This window comes from Oryx dammah, unplaced genomic scaffold, assembly GCF_014754425.2.
Source record: "Oryx dammah isolate SB20612 unplaced genomic scaffold, SCBI_Odam_1.1 HiC_scaffold_15, whole genome shotgun sequence".
NCBI classification, from domain to species: domain Eukaryota; kingdom Metazoa; phylum Chordata; class Mammalia; order Artiodactyla; family Bovidae; genus Oryx; species Oryx dammah.
The window spans coordinates 11006866-11027393 of record NW_024070199.1 but is presented as its reverse complement, the minus strand read 5'-3'; the positions used below and the strand labels follow the sequence as shown (position 1 = coordinate 11027393).

Below are 20528 nucleotides of genomic sequence, written 5' to 3'. Positions count from 1 at the left end.
TTGCCTCCGCAAAGAACTGCTTTTGAAATTAAGCTTATCTTTCAGTTTCTTATGGCTTCCAACAACACAGTGGTTTACTAAAGTGAAAACAAAGATTGCTCCCCAAACAAAAAAAATATACTGAAACTGAGGGAATATATTCATAACGGCTCAGGGAGGTAAATAATCTGGCTTTTTAAAAACAGCTAGCCAATTAAATTTAGATTGTTGCATTACAGAGAGTTATTTGAATGTCTCAAGACAGGAATTTTGGAATAAGACCAATCTGAGTTCATTTCCAAGAGACTCCCTCTCTGGACCTGCCAGGGTTATTGCAAAGTGTAAATGAGACTTTAGGAACAAAGTGAGTAGCCTGCCTTCTTCCCTCCTTCACACTACGTGATGCAATTATAAATGTGCCTAAAAAATTCTTGAATTCTTAGTGAAAGAACATCTCCTGGATCTCTAAGAAGAAGAAAGTGAAGGGCAACATAAATGGTATTTTTTTAAAGGGTCCATATACATGTATGGGCTGGGGATGTAGCTCAGTGATAGAGAGCATGCTTTGCATGTATGAGTGTGGAAAATTCTGAAAGAGATGGGAATACCAGACCACCTGACCTACCTCTTGAGAAACCTATACGCAGGTCAGGAAGCAACAGTTAGAACTGGACATGGAACAACAGGCTGGTTTCAAATAGGAAAAGGAGTACGTCAAGGCTGTATATTGTCACCCTGCTTATTTAACTTATATGCAGAGTACATCATGAAAAATGCTGGGCTGGAAGAAGCACAAGCTGGAATCAAGATTGCTGGGAGAAATATCAATAACCTCAGATATGCAGATAACACCAACCTTATGGCAGAAAGTGAAGAGGAACTCAAAAGCCTCTTGATGAAAGTGAAAGAGGAGAGTGAAAAAGTTGGCTTAAAGCTCAACATTCAGAAAACGAAGATCATGGCATCTGGTCCCATCACTTCATGGGAAATAGATGGGGAAACAGCGGAAACAGTGTCAGACTTTATTTTTTTGGGCTAAAAAATCACTGCAGATGGTGACTGCAGCCATGACATTAAAAGACGCTTACTCCTTGGAAGAAAAGTTATGATCAACCTAGATAGCATATTCAAAAGCAGAGACATTACTTTGCCGACTAAGGTCCATCTAGTCAAGGCTATGGTTTTTCCAGTGGTCATGTATGGATGTGAGAGTTGGACTGTGAAGAAGGCTGAGCACCGAAGAATTGATGCTTTTGAACTGTGGTGTTGGAGTAGACTCTTGAGAGTCCCTTGGACTGCAAGGAGATCCAACCAGTCCATTCTGAAGGAGATCGACCCTGGGATTTCTTTGGAAGGAGTAATGCTAAAGCTGAAGCTCCAGGACTTTGGCCACCTCATGCGAAGAGTTGACTCATTGGAAAAGACTTTGATGCTGGAAGGGATTGGGGGCAGGAGAAGAAGGGGACGACCGAGGATGAGATGGCTGGATGGCATCACTGACTCGATGGATGTGAATCTGAGTGAACTCTGGGAGTTGGTGATGGACAGGGAGGCCTGGCGTGCTGTGATTCATGGGGTCACAGAGAGTCGGACACGACTGAGCGACTGAACTGAACTGATATACATGTATGGGCTTCCCTGGTGACTCCGCCTGCAGTGCAGGAGACCTGGGTTTGATCCCTGGGTCAGGAAGATCCCCTGGAGGAGGGCACAGCAACCTACTCCAGTATTCTTGTCTGGAGAATCTCATGGACAGAGATGCCTGGTGTTGCAAGGAATCCATGGGGTCACAAAGAGCTGGACAGAACTGAAGTGACTGAGCATGCATGCATGAATATACAGGTACACACTGCTATATTTAAAATAGATAACCAGCAAGGCCCTACTGTACAGCAAAGGGAGCTCTGCTCAGTGTTATGTGGTAGACTGGATGGGAAGGGAGTTGGGTAAGAACGGATACATGTATATATATGGCCAAGTCCACCTTCGTTGTCCACCTGAAACTATCACAACATTGTGAATCAGCTATACTCCAATATAAAATAACAACAAAAATTTTAAAGAGTCTATATAGAAAATTCGTTAATTTCAAAGCAAGGGGGTTTCTTTCAGTGAGAATCCCTGCACAGAATAGAGGCTATAAAATGGAATGTGGCAAGAGCCACCTCTGTGACTTTGCGGGAGTCAGTTAATCTCTCCTTAGTTTCCTTAATTCAAATTGGGCTTGGTGATCACTCTACTTCAAAAAAGCAGCGAAGGCCTTTGAAGGAGAAGCTGCTGCATAAACGCCAGAAGGAATCGGGCCTTAAGAGCCATGCCCAGAGGGTTTCCTCTCCTGGTTTTAATTAAAAATGAAATTAAGAATTCTTTCAGATTATATCAGCCTTTTAAAGAAGGCAAAAAAAGGTCAATGATTTGTTAAGCATCTTCTTTCTTCTTTTAATGGTGCATTTCCCAGATTACATCATGTGAACAAAGCTCAAATTTTCTTTCTGGATCCACAGATCTGTGGCAGTGTGGATATAAGATGTGGGGGACTGAGTGAGAAGCCACGGTGAAGGAGAGGGATTACGGCTCCTGAGAGCTGAAGCCTGTCTGCTGTGGGAAAGCCCCCGCTGGAGTCCTGGCTCTCCCCTTTACTACATCTAACCCCACCCTCTGCCAAGTTGTTGGGATACTTAGAAGCAAGTGTTCATACATAAGGAAAGTGCCTGGCTACTAATCTGTGTTCCAGAGTAGCTATCATCTTGTCTGCATTCCTAAAAAGGTACACATGGGCTAGAAATATTGCTATGTAAGTAGACTAAAAAAACATATATGAGGTCACATATGGGGCTCCCCAGGTGGTGCTAATGGTAAAGAACCTGCCTGCCAATGCAGGAGATATAAGAGATGTGGGCTCAGTCCCATGGAAGAAGGCATGGCAGCCTATTCTAGTATTCATGCCTGGAGAATCCCATGGACAGAGGAGCCTGACGGGCTACAGTCCATAGGGTCACAAAGAGTTGGACATGACTGAAGTGATTTAGCATGCACACGTGTGCTTCAGAAATATGCCATCTTTTATGGGGAAATGATAAATGTAATAATAAAGGGGGAAACATATGACTTTGCCAGTGGTAACAAGGAGGATGCTGCCCTTAAGGAGGATAAAAGAAATGAACATCCACAGCTTTCTTATGACATCTGGGCATAATTTCTGCTGATAAATATTCACCTGATTTGTGATAACACTACAAATAAATATACATGAGCTCAAGGCTTTACAATAGAATAAGCACATGAAAACAATAATGACTAACGTACATGGTGCCTAGAAAAAGATTCATTTTCTCCACTTCCCTGGATCCTCACAACACTCCTAAGAGGAGAACAGCCCAGATATGATCATTTCCCCCTTTCCTGGTGAGTGAAAGGTCAAAGGAAGGCCTCAAACCTGGTCAGTCTGGACATAGTCCTTGGCTCCTCTATGGCGTTGGGTTGCCTTCATCTCAAGGAAGAGACATTCCCTCTACTCTGCCTCCCTTTCCTTCCATTGATTTTCCTTCTACAGAGCTTCAGATTTTTGAGGACAAAGGTCTATATAGTCAAAGCTACAGTTTATCCAGTAGTCATGTATGGATGTGAGAGCTGGACTATAATGAAGGGTGAGCATCAAAGAATTGATGCTTTCAAATTATGGTGCTGGAGGAGACCTTTGAGAGTCAAACCAGTCCATCCTAAAGGAAATCAACCCTGAATATTCTTTGGAAGGACTGATGCTGAAGCTGAATCTCCAATACTTTGAGTACCTAATGCAAAGAGTCAACTCATTGGAAAAGACCCTGATGCTGGGAAAGATTGAAGGCAGGAGGAGAAGGGGACGACAGAGGATGAGATAGTTGGATGGTATCATTGACTCAATGGACATGAGTTTGAGCAAATTCTGGAGATGGTGAAGAAAAGGGAAGCATGGCTTGCTACAGTCCACAGGGTCACAGAGCTGGACATGACTGAGTGACTCAACAATGAAATTGAGCATAAGAGTGCCCCCTGTCTTCAAGAAGAAGTGATGCAAACACTATCTAGTAGATACTCCAAGCTAGAAAATTCTTCCTCTTAAATCTGTCACTAAGTACCATCTAGCCTATCTGATAATTAGTTCAATATCTGTTTATATCTCTCCAACTCCATAGCTTCAGTTTAGTTCTTCATAATTTCAACCTTATTTGATATACAAACTAGTCTCCCTTCAAACTCTTCTCACACAGCAAAGGGATCTTTCTAAAAACACAAATTGGAGCTTCCCCAGTGTCTCAGTGGTAAATAATCCACGCGCCAATGCAGGAGACATAGTTTTGATCTCTACTCTGGGAAAATCACACATGTCACGAGCAACTGAGCCCGTGTGCCACAACTATTGGGCCTGTGCTCTAGAGTCCAGGAATCAAAACCACTGAAGCCCGTTCTAGAGCCTGGACTCGAAAACAAGAGAAGCTCCTGAAATGAGAAGCCAGTGCCCCACAGCTAGAGAGCGGCCCCCACACACTGCGACCAGAGAAAATCCCTTGTAGCATTGAAGACCCAGCACAGCCAAAAAAATAAAAAATTAATTTAAAAAACGCAAATGGAATTATGTCTTTATTCAGCATTAAACTCAACAACTCCACACTGCTTACAGGATAGGGACCCAAATCCTCGGCTCGGCACATAACACCTTCTATGAGCCACAGCTGCCCCTGCCTCTAACTTTATCACCCAGCCAATGACCCTGAGCCACACAGAGCTGCTGGCTGTCCCAGAGTGCACCCATCAGTTGCGGCGCACGGGCTTAGTTGCTTTGTGATGTGTGGGATCTTCCTGGACTAGGGATCGCACCTGTGTCTCCTGCATTGGCGGGTAGATTATTTACCACTGAGCCTCCAGGGCAGCTCCCATTTGTGTTTTTAGAAAGATCCCTCTGCTTTGTGAGAAGAGTTTGAAGGGAGACTAGTTTGCATATCAAATAAGGTTGAAATCATGAAGAACTAAACTGCAGCTATGGAGATGGAGAGGTATAAATAGATACTGAGCTAATTATCACGAAGCCTAACCCTGTGCTTTTGACTTGGAACACATTTCTTCCCTCATCTGACTGATGAACTAAGAGTCTTTGGGAAAACTTGAAGAAAGCAAAGGAAGAGTTAGATGATACTTCCTCCGTTTACCCTTAGAAACTCACCTGTACTTTTATTATAATGTTATTATGCATAGAAGTTATATTTGATTTTGAACTTATAGGCTTTGAGACAGGTAAAACGTTAATAGATAGATTTTCTAAAATTTTGTAAGGTGTGGATGGTTGTCAAAGATAGGCCACCATAACTTTGGCTTATGGCTGAAGTCTTATAACAGCCTCGTGGACCTATGAGAGATAAGGTTAAGTTTCCTATGAAGAATGGTTCTCATAGACTAGAACTTGATGAAACAAGGTGTGAGTGGGGAACATTCCTCCATGTGTGTGTGTTCACACCTCCACGAAGGGACAACCTCAGAGCATGATTCCTCCCTTTGGTATCTCTTCTAATTACCTGTTTTTAGTTACCTAGCGATTAAGTACACTGGAGAAACCAGGGGCCTTTAGCAAAGGAACTTCACAAAGCACAACAATGAATTCTTCATTTACGTGGTCTTATTCACCTCCGAACCCCTAGCATCTAGGGAAATGCCTGGTGACCTAGTAGGAATTCCATGAAAATATACTCTTCAAGGAGTTGATCTTTTATGAACACATAATGCTTCTGAGATGTTTCTTATCTAAAATCTGCCAACATATTTTAGCTAGATTTCATCTGGTTTATCTCAACCTCTTTTTATCAATTACAGTATAACAATAATTAGGACCATCTATGTAAAAAGACAAATGAAAACACGTCAATATGTTGAGAAAACAGGCAAGGATATGATATTCCTTGCCCCAGGAACATTAAAAGCTGAATCACTTAACATTCTCTCCAAGAAGAAAAACCAATTACATCAAAAACTCCATTTTTTTTTTTAAAGAAAAAGATATCTTTTTTCTTTAAAAAAGCAAGAGCCTCTCGGATAAGCAAGAGCCTCACAGAAACACCATTTGTTTCTCATAGAGCTTCAAATTTTAGTCTGATTCCAGGCTCTGCCGATTTCTTGCTTTTGCAGGGTCTGAAAAGTCAATTACTCTAAACATAATCTGCAGCCTTAGGAGCTGAGGCTTTGCCAAGTAATTTAAAGTGCTTTGCTATGGAAAACTTATAGTTTTTCTCTTTTCTTTGAGATGATGCTATGGCAGTAAATTGTGTATACAATTAATTCATCCCTGGATATTTGCTATTAGTTCAAAGAGCTGAGAACTTGGATATTTAAAAGGCAGAGAATACAGATGCCTGACTCCTTGCTTTTGCTGACTTGCCTCCATTCTTCCAAATGTTGATCAGAGATGAACTGGTACCCAGGGAAAGGTGCTTCACAGGCTAACTTTCACAGAAGTAGCTTTCATGGCCATCTAAGACTGTAACTACAATTATCAATGTGGGCATACTTCTGAAATACACTGTGGGAAATTTTCAAATGCCCTGAAAAATATACAGTAACACATACTGCAACTTAAAGATGAGGCACTGCTTCAACATTTCTGGTTGGCCTTTTCAATTTACACCTTTGTAAAAAGTTGCCTTTAGTATAACATTTTGCACTTTGTCAATGCTTGACAAAATTTGGTTGGATGAATCAACAGATATTTTCTTATAATAGTCTTTTACGGCAAAAGATCCCTAAATATTTTTACTTAACCATGAGTAGAAGTAAGAGTCCATTGTTGATGAAGACAATGGATTTGGGATCTTCATCATTAACAGTTGGCTAAGGGCTTGTCTATTTAAGTTCTTGTTGGCTACGGGCTTATCTAAGTTCTTGCCTACCTCTGATGTTCTTTAAGTTATTCAAGGTCACAGTGGAAAAAGCAAGGGAGGGGGTCGTAAATGGAACTAGAATCTTTGAACTTGTCCCCAGAATTACTGGCTGTATTTCAAGAATCATCAACGCAGTATTTCCCCACTGGAGAGAAAGCAAATAATCTCTTAAAGGAACTGCCCAGTCTTCATGAAGAACTGAGAGCTACCGAATCAATCTATAGTATAGACAATGACCATTAAGAAAACTGAAGGTGAAAGTGAAGGACGCAAAATGAGTTCTAGGCCATCATTTGTTTCCAAGCACAGATTCGTTCATTCATGGAGGTATTTTATATCCCTCCTAAAAACTGGGGAAAGCACAGCTTGAGTCATGACCTGTTCCTGAGACAGGTATCTGTTTGCTTATCACTAGATCTTATTTCCACATGTACTTAGGCACTCAATAATTCTGAGCTCCTGCTGTGCCAGACTGGGCTAAGTGTTAGGGATATAGCAGTGAACAAAATAGATGCTGTTTCACTCACTGACCTTGCAGCCCAGAATGTGAGAGAGCCATTTGGTTTAAAAATCACATGTACATTTATAAATTGCTTGAGTCAAATGGGAAAAGAGAGAGCGACTATAGCAGGGGACCTGATTTTCTCTTTGAAGGAGCTTCTCCGCCGAAGTACAAGTTAAACTTAGACCTAAGATGACCAGCAGTTCATCAGGCAAAGTGTAAAAAGAGCTTTTTGATTTGAGAAAGAGCATGTGTGAAGCACTTGAGATAGGAAGAGATTTAGTGCATCTCGTAAAGAAAAAGAAGGCTGGTGTGAGCAGTGTGGTCAGCAAAGGGAGCAGTGACATGAGATGTCTAAGAGGCAGGCAGGCAGCGGCTAGATCATGCACGGCCTGGGTGCTATGCTAATGACTTTGCATTTTATCTTAATGCAAAGGTGAGAGAGCGCACTGATCTGTATTTTTAACAGATCACTTTGGCGGTACTGAGAATAAAACAGGAGGACAATAGTGGAAGGAGTGAGACCTATTAGGGGACTGTTATAGGTGACGGAGGCTTGGTTTAAAGTGGTGGAAAGAGAAGTGAAGGAGAATCAGTACATCTGAGATATATTTTAGAGGTAGGATCAACAGGTATTTAAGGTAAGGTATTTAAGATAGGATGATGGGTGTGAGGGAAAACAAAGTGTGCAGCATGATTTTCAAGTTTTGGCTTGGGCAACGGAGTAAATGTATGTGTCATTTACTGAATTGGAGAAATGTGGAAGGGGGTAAGAATTTCAGTATCAGTGTATGGGTGACAATACTACTGAAATGGATATGTGTGTGTGTTATTCTTTTCTATAAATAAATAAGGAAAAATATGGAAAAAGAAAGGAACGAAGAGGGTTTAAAAAGAAGGGTACAGAATGATAATAAATAGAAAATATAATTCCCAAGGGGAAGATGGAGGGTGGAGGTTGGGACTGGTGGGGGTCAGGACTGCTAAGGGAATGTAATATGAAAAATACATATTCAATGTTATAGTAATTTTTTTTTTTTAATTTGGGAACAATCCCCTATGGTTTTCATCATGCAGATTACAGAAAGTAAATGGAGTCGAATCATTTCTGGTGGGTCTACACAAAGGTGGACTGTCATCCACTTACTGGTGAGTTTTTAAGAAGGGACGTATCAAAACCCCCAGGGAAATGCAAGGAATGTTACTTTTGTGTTCATAAAAAGAACATGGGTTAAAAAAAAATATATTCATTGACACTGAGCTAGAAGAAGGGAGATGAGAAGGCAGGATAAAAATAGAGATAGGAAAGACAAAGAGAAATGGGTGGATTTGGCCAGCAAGCAAAGACGTCTCTGCCACCATGCCTACGCCAATGCGGGTGCTAGAGGTCACCTGGGTGTGAATCTCAGCCCAGCCACTCAGTGGAGGGTGATTGCGGGCATGTCAGGTACCCTCTCAAGCCTTGATTTTCTTACTTGTAAAACAAAGATAATGATAGCATCTACATCATAAGGTGACTGTCAGGGTCAGCAGAAATAATTCACAAGAAGTGCTTAAAAACACTCCTGGGTCAGAGGAACAGCTCAATAAATGTTAGCTGCCTTAACGTAGCTGACTGTTTATAGATGCATAATTACTAGAAAGTCATCATTGTAGCCTGCCTCCTCACTTCCGTATGGCGACTTTGCCCTCTTAGTTTCAAAATCATATAGTTCACAGTATCAAGAAATAGATTTATGATATGAAGAATTTTTTCAAAGAGCAAAGCTGTTAGGCTTTGCTTGTTGCAAATTAATGAAAATGCCCTAGTGTAGCCAAAAATATGTTTCTCATTTATTTCTAGAAATGTTAGATATAATTTAAAATTTGGTATTTAACTCCTCTCAAGAGGCAAATCATTGACTTCTAAACTCATTCTTTGAAAATCTCCAAGAACAGAGATAATGTTCTAAGGAGATCTTATTCACTACGAATCACTCAAAAAATCTATGTTTTCTCTGTCATAATAATATTATGAAGCCATGTGAAGGTATTCTGTCAGAAAACGTTAACAACACAAGCACCACATTCCATGTAGAAATACAATTGAGATCCTCCCATTTTATACTAAATTGGAACTATCTTATGAAACGTTGTATTCTCTTTTTCTTTCTGTCGCTGACTGGCTGCTACAGGAAGATAGGATTTTATTGTTTGTTATACATATGCTTTAGAATTATAATGTAGAATGATGTCTAACCTTTAGACTTAGAACAATTTACAAATTTTTGTAGAAAAACTCAAAACATTTCTATGATCAAATCTGAACTCCACATTTATTGAGGGAATTGCCTTAACTGCTCTGACTTTAGTTTTCTTATATAAAATGGCAGTTACTAAGTAAGACAACAGATGTAAACACCAGCATTATAACATATTGTAGAGGTGAAGATTATGTTCTTTGTGGTTAGTTAGCACCGACTAGTTCTGTAGTTTTGGATGAGTTAATACCTAAAGGAGTCAGTTAAATGATGACATTAATTTAATAATTTAGTTAAAATATGAAACGGCAATAAGAGTATCAACTTCTTAGTCAATGTGATGCATGGAGCAGAGCATTACTATTTAAAATGTACTAATCAAGAATGCAGTTCTCTTTGAACCTTCCGTACGAGGGAAAGGGTGCTAATTAAATTCCCAAATGAATTCTTCGGGAAAAAATATAATTAATGCCTTCTTAACGATGCGTGGGGACCGAGAACATTTGGAGCATTGTGTGATCATGTGTAAGGGCTCTCTGATCACACTAGGAGATCAATGCTCTCCATGTCTCTCCCCTGCCCCATGGGAGCAGAACGGCTCTCCACCCCGAGGAAGCTGTAGGGTGCAGAGCAGCGGGCAGAGGCGGATTCTACCCGTTCCTCCTCGTGGAAGCACATGCAACCGGAGAAGATGAAGTGAGAAAGCGCATGCAGTACCTGGTCATCTCAGAGTCGGGGAGCAGGCCTAGGTGGTAGTGGGGGTAGGGAGCTGAGAGAAGGAAGCTTTTGTCACACTCAACAGGGGAATAGTGCCTGGGAGAAGCAGGCTTATCACACAGTTTGTTCACAGTGCTGTAAACGGGTTCCGGAGGCCTGGTGATACAAGAGAAAGAGAGGCAGGGTTAGCACTCACGCTGAACGACAGGCTGCATCTTACCATAGGCGACAGCAAATGCCCCAAACAACGCCACGGGCTTCACGAGGCCTGAGTTAAGAGGCTCTTCACAAGCAGGTCCTCGGGTTAGAAATCACAGCTTCGGCTGACATGTGGCATGACTAAAAGTCATGTGTCAGATACGTCAATAGAGTCACAGAAAGAGACACACGTGTGCGCGCAGTCACGCTCGACCCTGGGACCCCCCAGACTGTAGCCCGTCAGGCTCCTCTCTCCGTGGAGTTTTCCAGGCAAAAATACCAGAGTAACTTGCCATTTCTTCTTACTCCAGGGAATCTTCCTGACCCAGAGATCGAACCCATGTTTCCTGCACTGGCAGGCAGATTCTTTCTCCTGGGAATCCCAACAGAGTCATAACCAACCTTTAAATGCCATATCTTTTTAGATAAGCCTGTCTGAAAGGTCAAACTTTGGGAATCTCTGACATGACTCCTTCTTACACTGGAATCTCATCTTAAATGTGAACTTCACATAGACTTTCTCTGGCCACAGTGGCCAGGACACCTTGAAATTTTTCATAGCACCTATTCATATTTTATAATAATCTTTTCTCAGCATAAAATAACCTTTTAAATATTTTATTTAATTTTTTTATTGTCACTCTCACTATGCCATAAATTCTATGAGGAGAGAGACTACATTTTTTTTTTAACCATTTACAGTACAGTGTGGCACATAATACGTACTTTATAACTATATGTTGACCGCATGTATGAATGAATAAATGAATACAACTTCCTATATTTATACTGTGAAATTTTTGCTTGGTGATTCGCGGGGGGTGGTTGGCTTTACCTAAGAATCTAACAGGTTCCTCCATATATTTATTCATAGTGTGCTCCCTGCCCCCTAGAGTTGACTTCAGAGAGTTTTCCACAAGGAAGATTTTAGTAACATTTCTATTAAGTGAACTCATCTAGGGATACTGAAAAATTACCTAAAATAGCAACATTTTTATATCTGTTATTGACAAACATGCTTATTATGATCAGATAAAATTTTCTATAGTTTCTGGTCAAAGATCCATATTAAAAAAAAAAAGTTTCACAACTCTCGTCTCCATTTTTTAAGCACATGGTCTGAAAGTACTTTCAATGTCTTTCCATTATGTAAGAATGAAAAGGTGGGTATTGAAATGAAAGGTCTATGAGCAGGCAGGGTCATGGACCCAGAAAGTGTAGCCTTAGCTGGGAAGGTAAGGAGCAAGCCAGGAAACTGGGCCATGCCCAGAGTCACACTCAGGGGGCGCAAATTGCACCTCCTGGGGCCACAAGACACCAGAGGCAGCGAGTGGTGGTCAGGAGCCCGAGCAGAGGCCCAGGAAGTGAACTCAGTGACGGCACGGCCTGTGCTTCTGTAGCTCCAGCCCTCAGTGTGGCTTCTCCCGTGTAACAGGCTCTAAGTCAGAGTGGACAGAGAATGGAGAACAGGGAAGAAAAGAGGGTAAACCCAGCATTGCAAATGAACTACCTAACTTATAATATTGCTGTGGCCAATCTTGTGATGTCAGCGTAGACAGAATGTCTAGAGACCTGGAGTCTGGATTCGTTCTCAACACAAAGCTTTCCATGATACAGAAGGAGATTCCTTGGCGTGTTTTTTTGGTGTGACACAGTGGAGGGGCTGAGGAGGATTCCAGAGGCCTATCTGTCCTATGGAATAACGACCTCAGTGGGAAAATGAAGTACTTTACAGTGCAGTCGGCTTGTTCTATCCCAGCAGCTGTAACATTTACAAGAAGAATGAAAAGCTTTTAAAATAAAACAGCCAGACTTATTAGGGAATCTATCCTTCAAGAAGACAACTGCTCTGTTTTAAGAAAAATCCAGTAAGTTCATAAATTTCTGTTTATCAATTTAAACATATATATAATTTATATATGGTAAATTTATATATGGTAAATACAGCACTTAAAAGAGGCAACTGCAAATGATTCTTAAAAACTGTTCTTTTTTTAATATGATTTTTTTTTCTCTTTCTGACTTATTCACTCTGTACAACAGGCTCTAGGTTCATCCACCTCACTAGAACGGACTCAAATGCATTCCTTTTTATGGCCAAGTAATATTCCACTGTATATATGTACCACACCTCTTTATCCATTCATCTGATGATGGGTATCTAGATTGCTTCCATGTCCCAGCTATTGTAAATAGTGCTGCTAGTAAAACAGTACTGATGAACCTATTTGCAGGGCAGGAATAGAGACACAGACATAGAGAACAGACTTTGGACACAGCCAGGGAAGGAGAGGGTGAGACAAGTTGAGAGAGTAGCATTGAAACACATACACTAGCATATGTAAGTTCAGCTCAGTCTCTCAGTTATCTGCAACTCTGCGACCCCATGGACTGCAGCACGCCAGGCCTCCCTGTCCATCACCAACTCCCGGAGTTCACTCAAACTCATGTCCATTGAGTTGATGACAGCATCCAGCCATCTCATCCTCTGTCATCCCCTTCTCCTCCCACCTTCAATCTTTTCCAGCATCAGGGTCTTTTCAAATGAGTCAGTTCTTTGCATCTGGTGGACAAAGTATTGGAGTTACAGCTTTAGCATCAGTACTTCCAATGAACATTCAGGACTGATTTACTTTAGGATGGACTGGTTGGATCTCCTTGCAGTCCAAGGGACTCTCAAGAGTCTTCTCCAACACCACAGTTCAAAAGCATCAATTCTTCAGTGCTCAGCTTTCCTTATAGTCCAACTCTCACATCCATACATGACCACTGGAAAAACCATACCTTTGACTAGACTGACCTTTGTTGGCAAAGCAATGTCTCTGCTTTTTAATATGCTGTCTAGGTTGGTCATAACTTTTCTTCCAAGGAGCAAGCGTCTTCTAATTTCATGGCTGCAGTCACCATCTGCAGTGATTTTGGAGCCCCACCCCCCAAAAAAAATCTCTTTCTGTTTGCACTGTTTCCCCATCTATTTGCCATGACGTGATGGGACCAGATGCCATGATCTTCGTTTTCTGAATGTTGAGTTTTAAGTCAACTTTGTCACTCTCCCCTTTCACTGTCATCAAGAGGCTTTTTAGTTCCTCTTCACTTTCTGCCATAAGGGTGGTGTCATCTGCATATCTGAGGTTATTGATATTTCTCCTTGCAATCTTGATTCCAGCTTGTGCTTCTTCCAGCCCAGCATTTCTTATGATGTACCCTGCATATAAGTTAAACAAGCATGGTGACAATATAGAGCCTTGACGTACTCCTTTTCCTGTTTGGAACCAGTCTGTTGTTCCATGTCCAGTTCTAACTGTTGCTTCTTGACCTGCATATAGGTTTCTCAAGAGGCAGGTCAGGTGGTCTGGTATTCTCATCTGTTTCAGAATTTTCCACAGTTTATTGTGATCCACACTGTCAAAGGCTTTGGCATAGTCAATAAAACAGAAATAGATGTTTTTCCAGAACTCTCTTGCTTTTTCGATAATCCAGCGGATGTTGGCAATTTGATCTCTGGTTCCTCTGCCTTTTCTGAAGCCAGCTTGAACATTTACTTTAAGTTCAGGGTTCATGTACTGGTGAAGCCTACCTTGGAGGCTTACTTTGCTTTGAGCATTACTTTGCTAGCGTGTGAGATGAGTGCAACTGTGAGGTAGTTTAAGCATACTTTGGCATTGACCATATATAAAATATATAGCTAATAGGAAGTTGCTGTATATCAAAGGGAGCTCAACGTGGTACTCTGGAACAATCTAGGGGGTGGAATGGGGTTAGGGGGAAGTTCAAGGGGAGGGACATATGTATAGTTATGGCTGATTCACACTGTTTTATGGCATAAGCCAACACAATATTGTAAAGCAATTATCTTCCAATCAAAAATAAAAATTTTAAAGTATTTTTATCAGTTTTTATAGATAATTCACTGATAAATACTTTTTTAAAAATTTATTTTTAATTGGAAGATAATTGCTTTATAATATTGTGTTGGCTTCTGCTGTACAACAATGTGAATCAAGGTTTTTTTTTATATCAGTTTATATAAGTAATTCATGGGCTTCCTAGGTGACTCAGTAGTAAAGAATCTCCCGGCCAGTGCAGGAGACAGAACATGTGGGTTCAATCACAGGGTCCGGTGGATTTCCTAGAGGCGGAATTGCAACCAATTCCAGTATTCTTGCCTGGAGAATCCCACGGACAGAGGAGCCTGGTGGGCTACCAGGGTGGCAAAAAGTGGACAGGAACTAAGCACATACACACACGTAATTCACACAGTGGGAAGTTATGTAAAAGAAAATGCACTTTCAGTTAGCCAATGAAATATATCTTTTAAAACAGTCAGATTGAATATTGTTCATGATTTGGGCACAGAGAGTTGGTTTTGCTTTGTTGACATAATCAGCTTTATGAAGATTAACATATATCTCCCATGGTTTTAGAGGCAGAAAGATGCATGATTCTGATTAGACAAAGTCACCTTGGAGATCACAGTCTTATTTGTACCTAAAATGTGCTGTCTGCACAAAAATTCAGCTTGGGAAAAGTGTTGTATTAAATAGGCTGCATAAATATGAATTAAATAAGAAATGAAGAGACAGGTATGAGCTCTATGGGAATTATTCTGGGTAGGTTATCACAAGAGAACCTGATTTTATTCTTCAATTTTTCCACCCTGAAACAGTGCTACTGCGGCAGAGATGGCTGGATTGCTTCCCATTCATTTTACTTATTTCTTAACCCATTTTTTCTCATTAATGGAAATCAAAACTTTCATTGGTCACTTTTCCTGTAATAAAGATTTTTATTTCTGTTTTGTAGGTAGATGTGGCTCTGGGATTTGTGAGATGGCTGCTTAAAGGGAAGCTGACTTATCTGACACCCCTGTAGTTTTACTCTCTACCTCTTCCTCCCTCTGCTGACCTGGAATCCAGATACAGTTGCTGGAGCTTCAACAGTCTTTTTGGACCGTGAAGCAGCCTTGAGGACGAAGGTAAACAATACAGAGAGTAGAGCATATTGGTAGAGCCTGTGTCACTGGTGATGTAGAGTGATAGTATACCACCTCTGGATTACCTATTTCTGGATATTTTTGTGTGTAAAAGTAAACCATTAATATCTTGTTTATGCTAATTGGACCATGAATGCTAAGCACTGAAGAATAGATGCTTTCAAACTGTGGTGTTGGACAAGACTCGAGAGTTCCTTGGGCTGCAAGGAGATTAAACCAGTCCATCCTAAAAGAAATCAGTCCTGAATATTCATTGGAAGGACTGATGCTGAAACTCTAATACTTTGGCCACCTGATACGAAGAGCTGACTCACTGGAAAGACCCTGATGCTGGGAAAGAATTGAAGGCAGGAGGAGAAGGGGATGACAGAGGACAAGGTGGTTGGATGGCATCACTGACTTGATGGACATGAGTTTAAGCAAGCTTCGGGAGATGGTGAAGGAGAGGGAAGCCTGGCATGCTGTAGTCCATGGAGTCGCTAAGAGTTGGGCATGACTGAGTGGCCTTCACTTTCACTTTTCACTTTCATGCATTGGAGAAGGAAATGGCAACCCACTCCAGTGTTCTTGCCTGGAGAATCCCAGGGACAGAGGAGCCTGGTGGGCTGCCGTCTGTGAGGTCGCACAGAGTTGGACACGACTGAAGTGACTTAGCAGCAGCAGCAGAGCGACTGAACAAAAACAACAATTTTTTGTTATGTAAATAGTACCTAATATTAACGGATATTTGTTTGTTGTTTAGTTGCTAAATCATGTTTGACTCTTTGTGACCCCATGGACTGCAGCCTGCTAGGCCCCTCTGTCCATGGGATTTTCCAGCAGGAACACTGGAGTGTGTTGCCGTTTCCTTCTCCAGGGGATCTTTCTGATCCAGGGATCAAACCCACATCTCCTGCACTGGCAGCTGGATTCTTTACCATTGAGCCACCAGGGAAGCCATTAACAAATGTACTCATACAAAATAAAAGCTGATTATCTAATACAATGAAATAACTACAAATAGGACCTACCAGAAGGTACTAATACATTCATCTCTGTCAGCAGTCCAAGTAACACTTTCTTTATACACAGAAAAATTTAAAGAATGCTATTTTCTTACTATATAATTTAGAACCCATGGTTGTTTAGAGAACTCACTGCATCTTTATTAAAAAAAATACATACATAAAATGGTAGCTAATCTAAACTGAAAGCACAGGGCCTAAGAAAAAAGGAATCAATGACTTTTTTCAGGCCATAAAACATTTTCATGGTGATATCATTTCAGTAATATTGTACTTTCTTTCTGCCTAGAGAGCTTATTCAATTTTGTCAGTCTAATATTGTCTCCATAGACAAAGAAAATGATGTTACCAATTTTCTTCTAGTTTATTTTTAACCTCAGTAATACTACATTTGGAGACAAATTATGAAAATTAAACCTGTTTAACACATATATCTTAAGAAAAAAAAATCCTACCTGTATTGTACTCAACTAAGTAATAGAAAATATTTTACTACATGACCTCTATAATAAAATTAAGACCAAAAACATGAGGCCCAATACATTGTTCAGTACCGAACTCATGATTCTTTTCCCTATATTTTTGGGAACCATTTCAGGAACATACTATTATTTCACAGCTCACATATGTAGAAGATTTGGCATTTGGGGCAGCCTTAAGTGTCTTAGATTTTAGAAAGTCTCTTCCAGAATTGTTTCATAGTGAATTGATTCCTTGCTTAAGCTTAACTACTCTTGATTCAAAGTTTTATCAAAGTCAGTTAAAAGAGATACACTACTGATGTTGCAGGCTCATTTTTACCTGTAGGCCAGCTTTCATTCCTTTTCTATTTTTAAAAATATTATTTTATACAGTCACTGGATAAAGAATGGGAAGCCCATGGTGGCTCAGACAGTAAAGAATTTGCCTGCAATAGAGAAGACCGGGGTTCAGTCCCTGGGTTGGGATAAAGAGTAGACATATTAAAGCCAGTTTCTTTTCTTTTCTTGATTGCACGAAGCCTTGATTCCTCAGAAGACAGGTAGATGAAAAAACAACAACAACAAAAAACCCCAAAACATAACAAAAACCCTCGACAGACTTGACAAAGATGTCTTAAAATACTGACATGTCCTCTTGCAACCAAGTAACTAAATTAAAAATATCAGAGAGAATCTCCTTTCAGATGACATAAAAATGCGGTTCACATTTGAAGATTTCTGTCTGCTGGCTTTATTACAGTTCTAGGATTCTATCATGAGTTATGTACTACATAAGCCATAGTAAAATATCCATATCGTTCTATGCAAGTTACCGTCTGAGCATACGGAATGGCTCTTTGAATGAATGGATGGAGAATGGTCATTCTCCGTTGAGAGAAAAGACTCAATGAGAAAAAGACTTCCAACTCAAGAAGCCCTAAGTTATTCTGAATCGCCTAACTAGGTTTCAGATTTTCAGATCATCATTAATTGCAGGTAATACAGAATGACAGAAACTCCGACGTTGTCAGAAACTGACAGCTGTAAGTACTTGGTATGCACAGCTCATCAGCTCTCAGAGGGACAGCCTCATGTATGTGCAAGTCTGGCCATAGCAACGCCTGCCCTCACTTCCTGTGAGACTCGTCTCAGAAGCTGAGGCCCCTCAAAGGCTTCACAGCTCTGAGCTTTACAAGGCTTAATGCTGGCAGTCAGCATTCCTGCTAGTTCCCTACAGTTATATTCTCTATGACCTCTCTGCCAGACAGACAAGAAATGCCAATTTATGAGATGATACTGGGATCTAGGTGGCAGGAACAGATGTCACCATCACTTCCAATATATGCAGGAAAGAAGTGCCACGGGGAAATGACTCTGGGCAGTATGAATCAGCCAGACACAACTGAAAGGGCCTCTTCATACCATTGCAAACCTCCTAGGTCAGAAGGTAATGAATACGGAAATGCAATCCAAGGTACCTACTGCCTCTCTTCATTCTGCTGATGTCCCCAGAAGGGGGGAAACGCAGTTAGAGACATTAGTGTAATCTCTAAGAGAATTTATAAACAAGTCATTTATCTTGCTGTCCACTTATCAGGGGCCGTGGATAAATGGCTTTGTACTCTCCAGTGCTGAGCCATCAGCATTTATTTGCATATCTATGGGTTTATAATTGCAGGCTCTTATAGCATATAATTAGTACACCCTGGCCTGTGGTGATCTTTCTTTTCTCTGGACATCGTTAGCACTTGCTATTTGTTCTGCTTTCTGGGGGCAGTTTTAATTGCTCATCCACAATGAGGGAGGTGCTTCACTCAACCTTATTTTAAGGAAAACCACCTTCCAGTAGTCACCTAGGGACGTGAGCACTGGACCATAAAGAAGGCTGAGCACTGAAGAATTGATGGTTTCGAACTGTGGTGCAGGACAAGACTCTTGAGAGTTCCTTGGGCTGCAAGGAGACCAAATCAGTCAATCCAAAAGGACATCAACCCTGAATATTCATTGTAAGGACCGATGCTGAAGCTGAAGCTCCAATACTTTGGTTACCTGATGTGAAGAGCTGACTCACTGGAAAAGACCCTGATGCTGGGAAAGACTGAAGGCAGGAGGAGAAGAGGTGGCAGAAGATGAGATGGTTAGATGGCATCACTGACTCAATGGACATGAGTTGAGCAAATTCTGGGAGACAGTGAAGGACAGGGAAGCCTGGTGTGCTGCAGTTATGGGGTTTCAAAGAATCGGACACAACTTAGCAACTGAACAGTAACAACCCTGCCTGTAATCACCCTTGCCCATTTGCCCCACATGACTCCAACCCAGCTTACTCCCCTCCCTAGCCAAACTTCTTGGACCAGGGTTGGACCCTCAACTCTGCAACCATGAAAAAAGTCAAGGCCAGTTGGATTCTGTGGAATGTGAAAAAGGGGGAAAAAAAGAAATTGTAAACTGGTAGCAGAAGGGAAAGATGTAGGCATGTAGAGGGTAGCTATAGCTGTATCTATCTATTACAGAGCACCAGAGCAAAACTACCAAATTTTGTCACAAAAGTATCTAGTAGTTTCTTAAACCCAAAGTAACAGTCTGGGTTCATTCTTTAAGGGGACTATTGGGCTCAAGCTACTGAATTTCTCTGTATATTTCATGTGCCATTGGCTGTATAGTGAAAATCAACTATCACCTCCCACCGTATTTTCTTACTGAAGTTTAAGCTACATCTTTTGCTGGCAATCAAACGAGTGAAAATCAAACAGGAAGCTTTGCTATTATTGTCCTTTTCAGAACACCTCAACTAGACTACGCCGCTCAAGGATAAAAGACAAATGCTTGGACCTTTATGTAATCCCACGGCCACCTGAGACTAATACCACGCTGATCTTTAAAATTTTGTTCCCTATGGATTCTTTTGCATTACTTTTATTCTCTGAAATACTGTATTAAAATATTATTATCTTAATTACTGCATCTTTGAGTGCCTCCTAATTTTGCACTTGATCTGTAATTTTTACTTATCTCACCCTAACTCCCAGGCCTGCGCTAGAGACAAGGTAAAAACAATGATGATAATGACAGTGATGGTGATTGTTAATGCTCATCTGTGTTGCATCAGAAGATACAAGGTCAAAGGAATATGACTCACTTCTCTTAGAGTTACAGGAAGAGTGACTCATTTAATCAAGTTTTCCATGTCTTGATTAAATGCACTGCTCTCCAATCCCTCAGACAATCTCGGGCAGAGTTCTCACCTCAACACTGTCATATTTGGTGCACTGAGCTCTTTCCTTCTCTAAACTATTAGCTCACTGAAGATCAGCACCAAATCTCATTGATCTTTGTTTCCCCATTACTTTCCTGAGTGTAAGAAGGTAGGAATGAAGCACTGTCAGGGAAAAGGAATAGAGCTGTAACACAAAATGTGATTAGTGCTTTTAATTCTCTCTTCCTGAACTAGAGCTAAAAGGGAAGAGCCCAAAAATGCAGGAGGAAAGTTTTGGGTTAAATATTTGTATAACTTTGATAATAAATATCT

General features: G+C 40.9%; 1 protein-coding gene across 16 annotated transcripts in view; it reads right to left on the bottom strand.

Moving 5' to 3' along the window:
- Positions 1–20528, bottom strand: part of DLG2 (discs large MAGUK scaffold protein 2) — a 2338778-nt gene that overhangs the window by 548461 nt on the left and 1769789 nt on the right. For 10 of the 16 annotated variants that reach the window (XM_040255582.1, XM_040255563.1, XM_040255565.1 and 7 more), the window contains one exon: positions 10344–10499. The exons of the other annotated variants lie outside the window; for them this stretch is intronic. In XM_040255582.1, coding sequence (XP_040111516.1) covers positions 10344–10499 — 156 coding nt within the window. The remainder of the gene's footprint in view (positions 1–10343; positions 10500–20528) is intronic. 16 annotated transcript variants of the gene reach the window in all.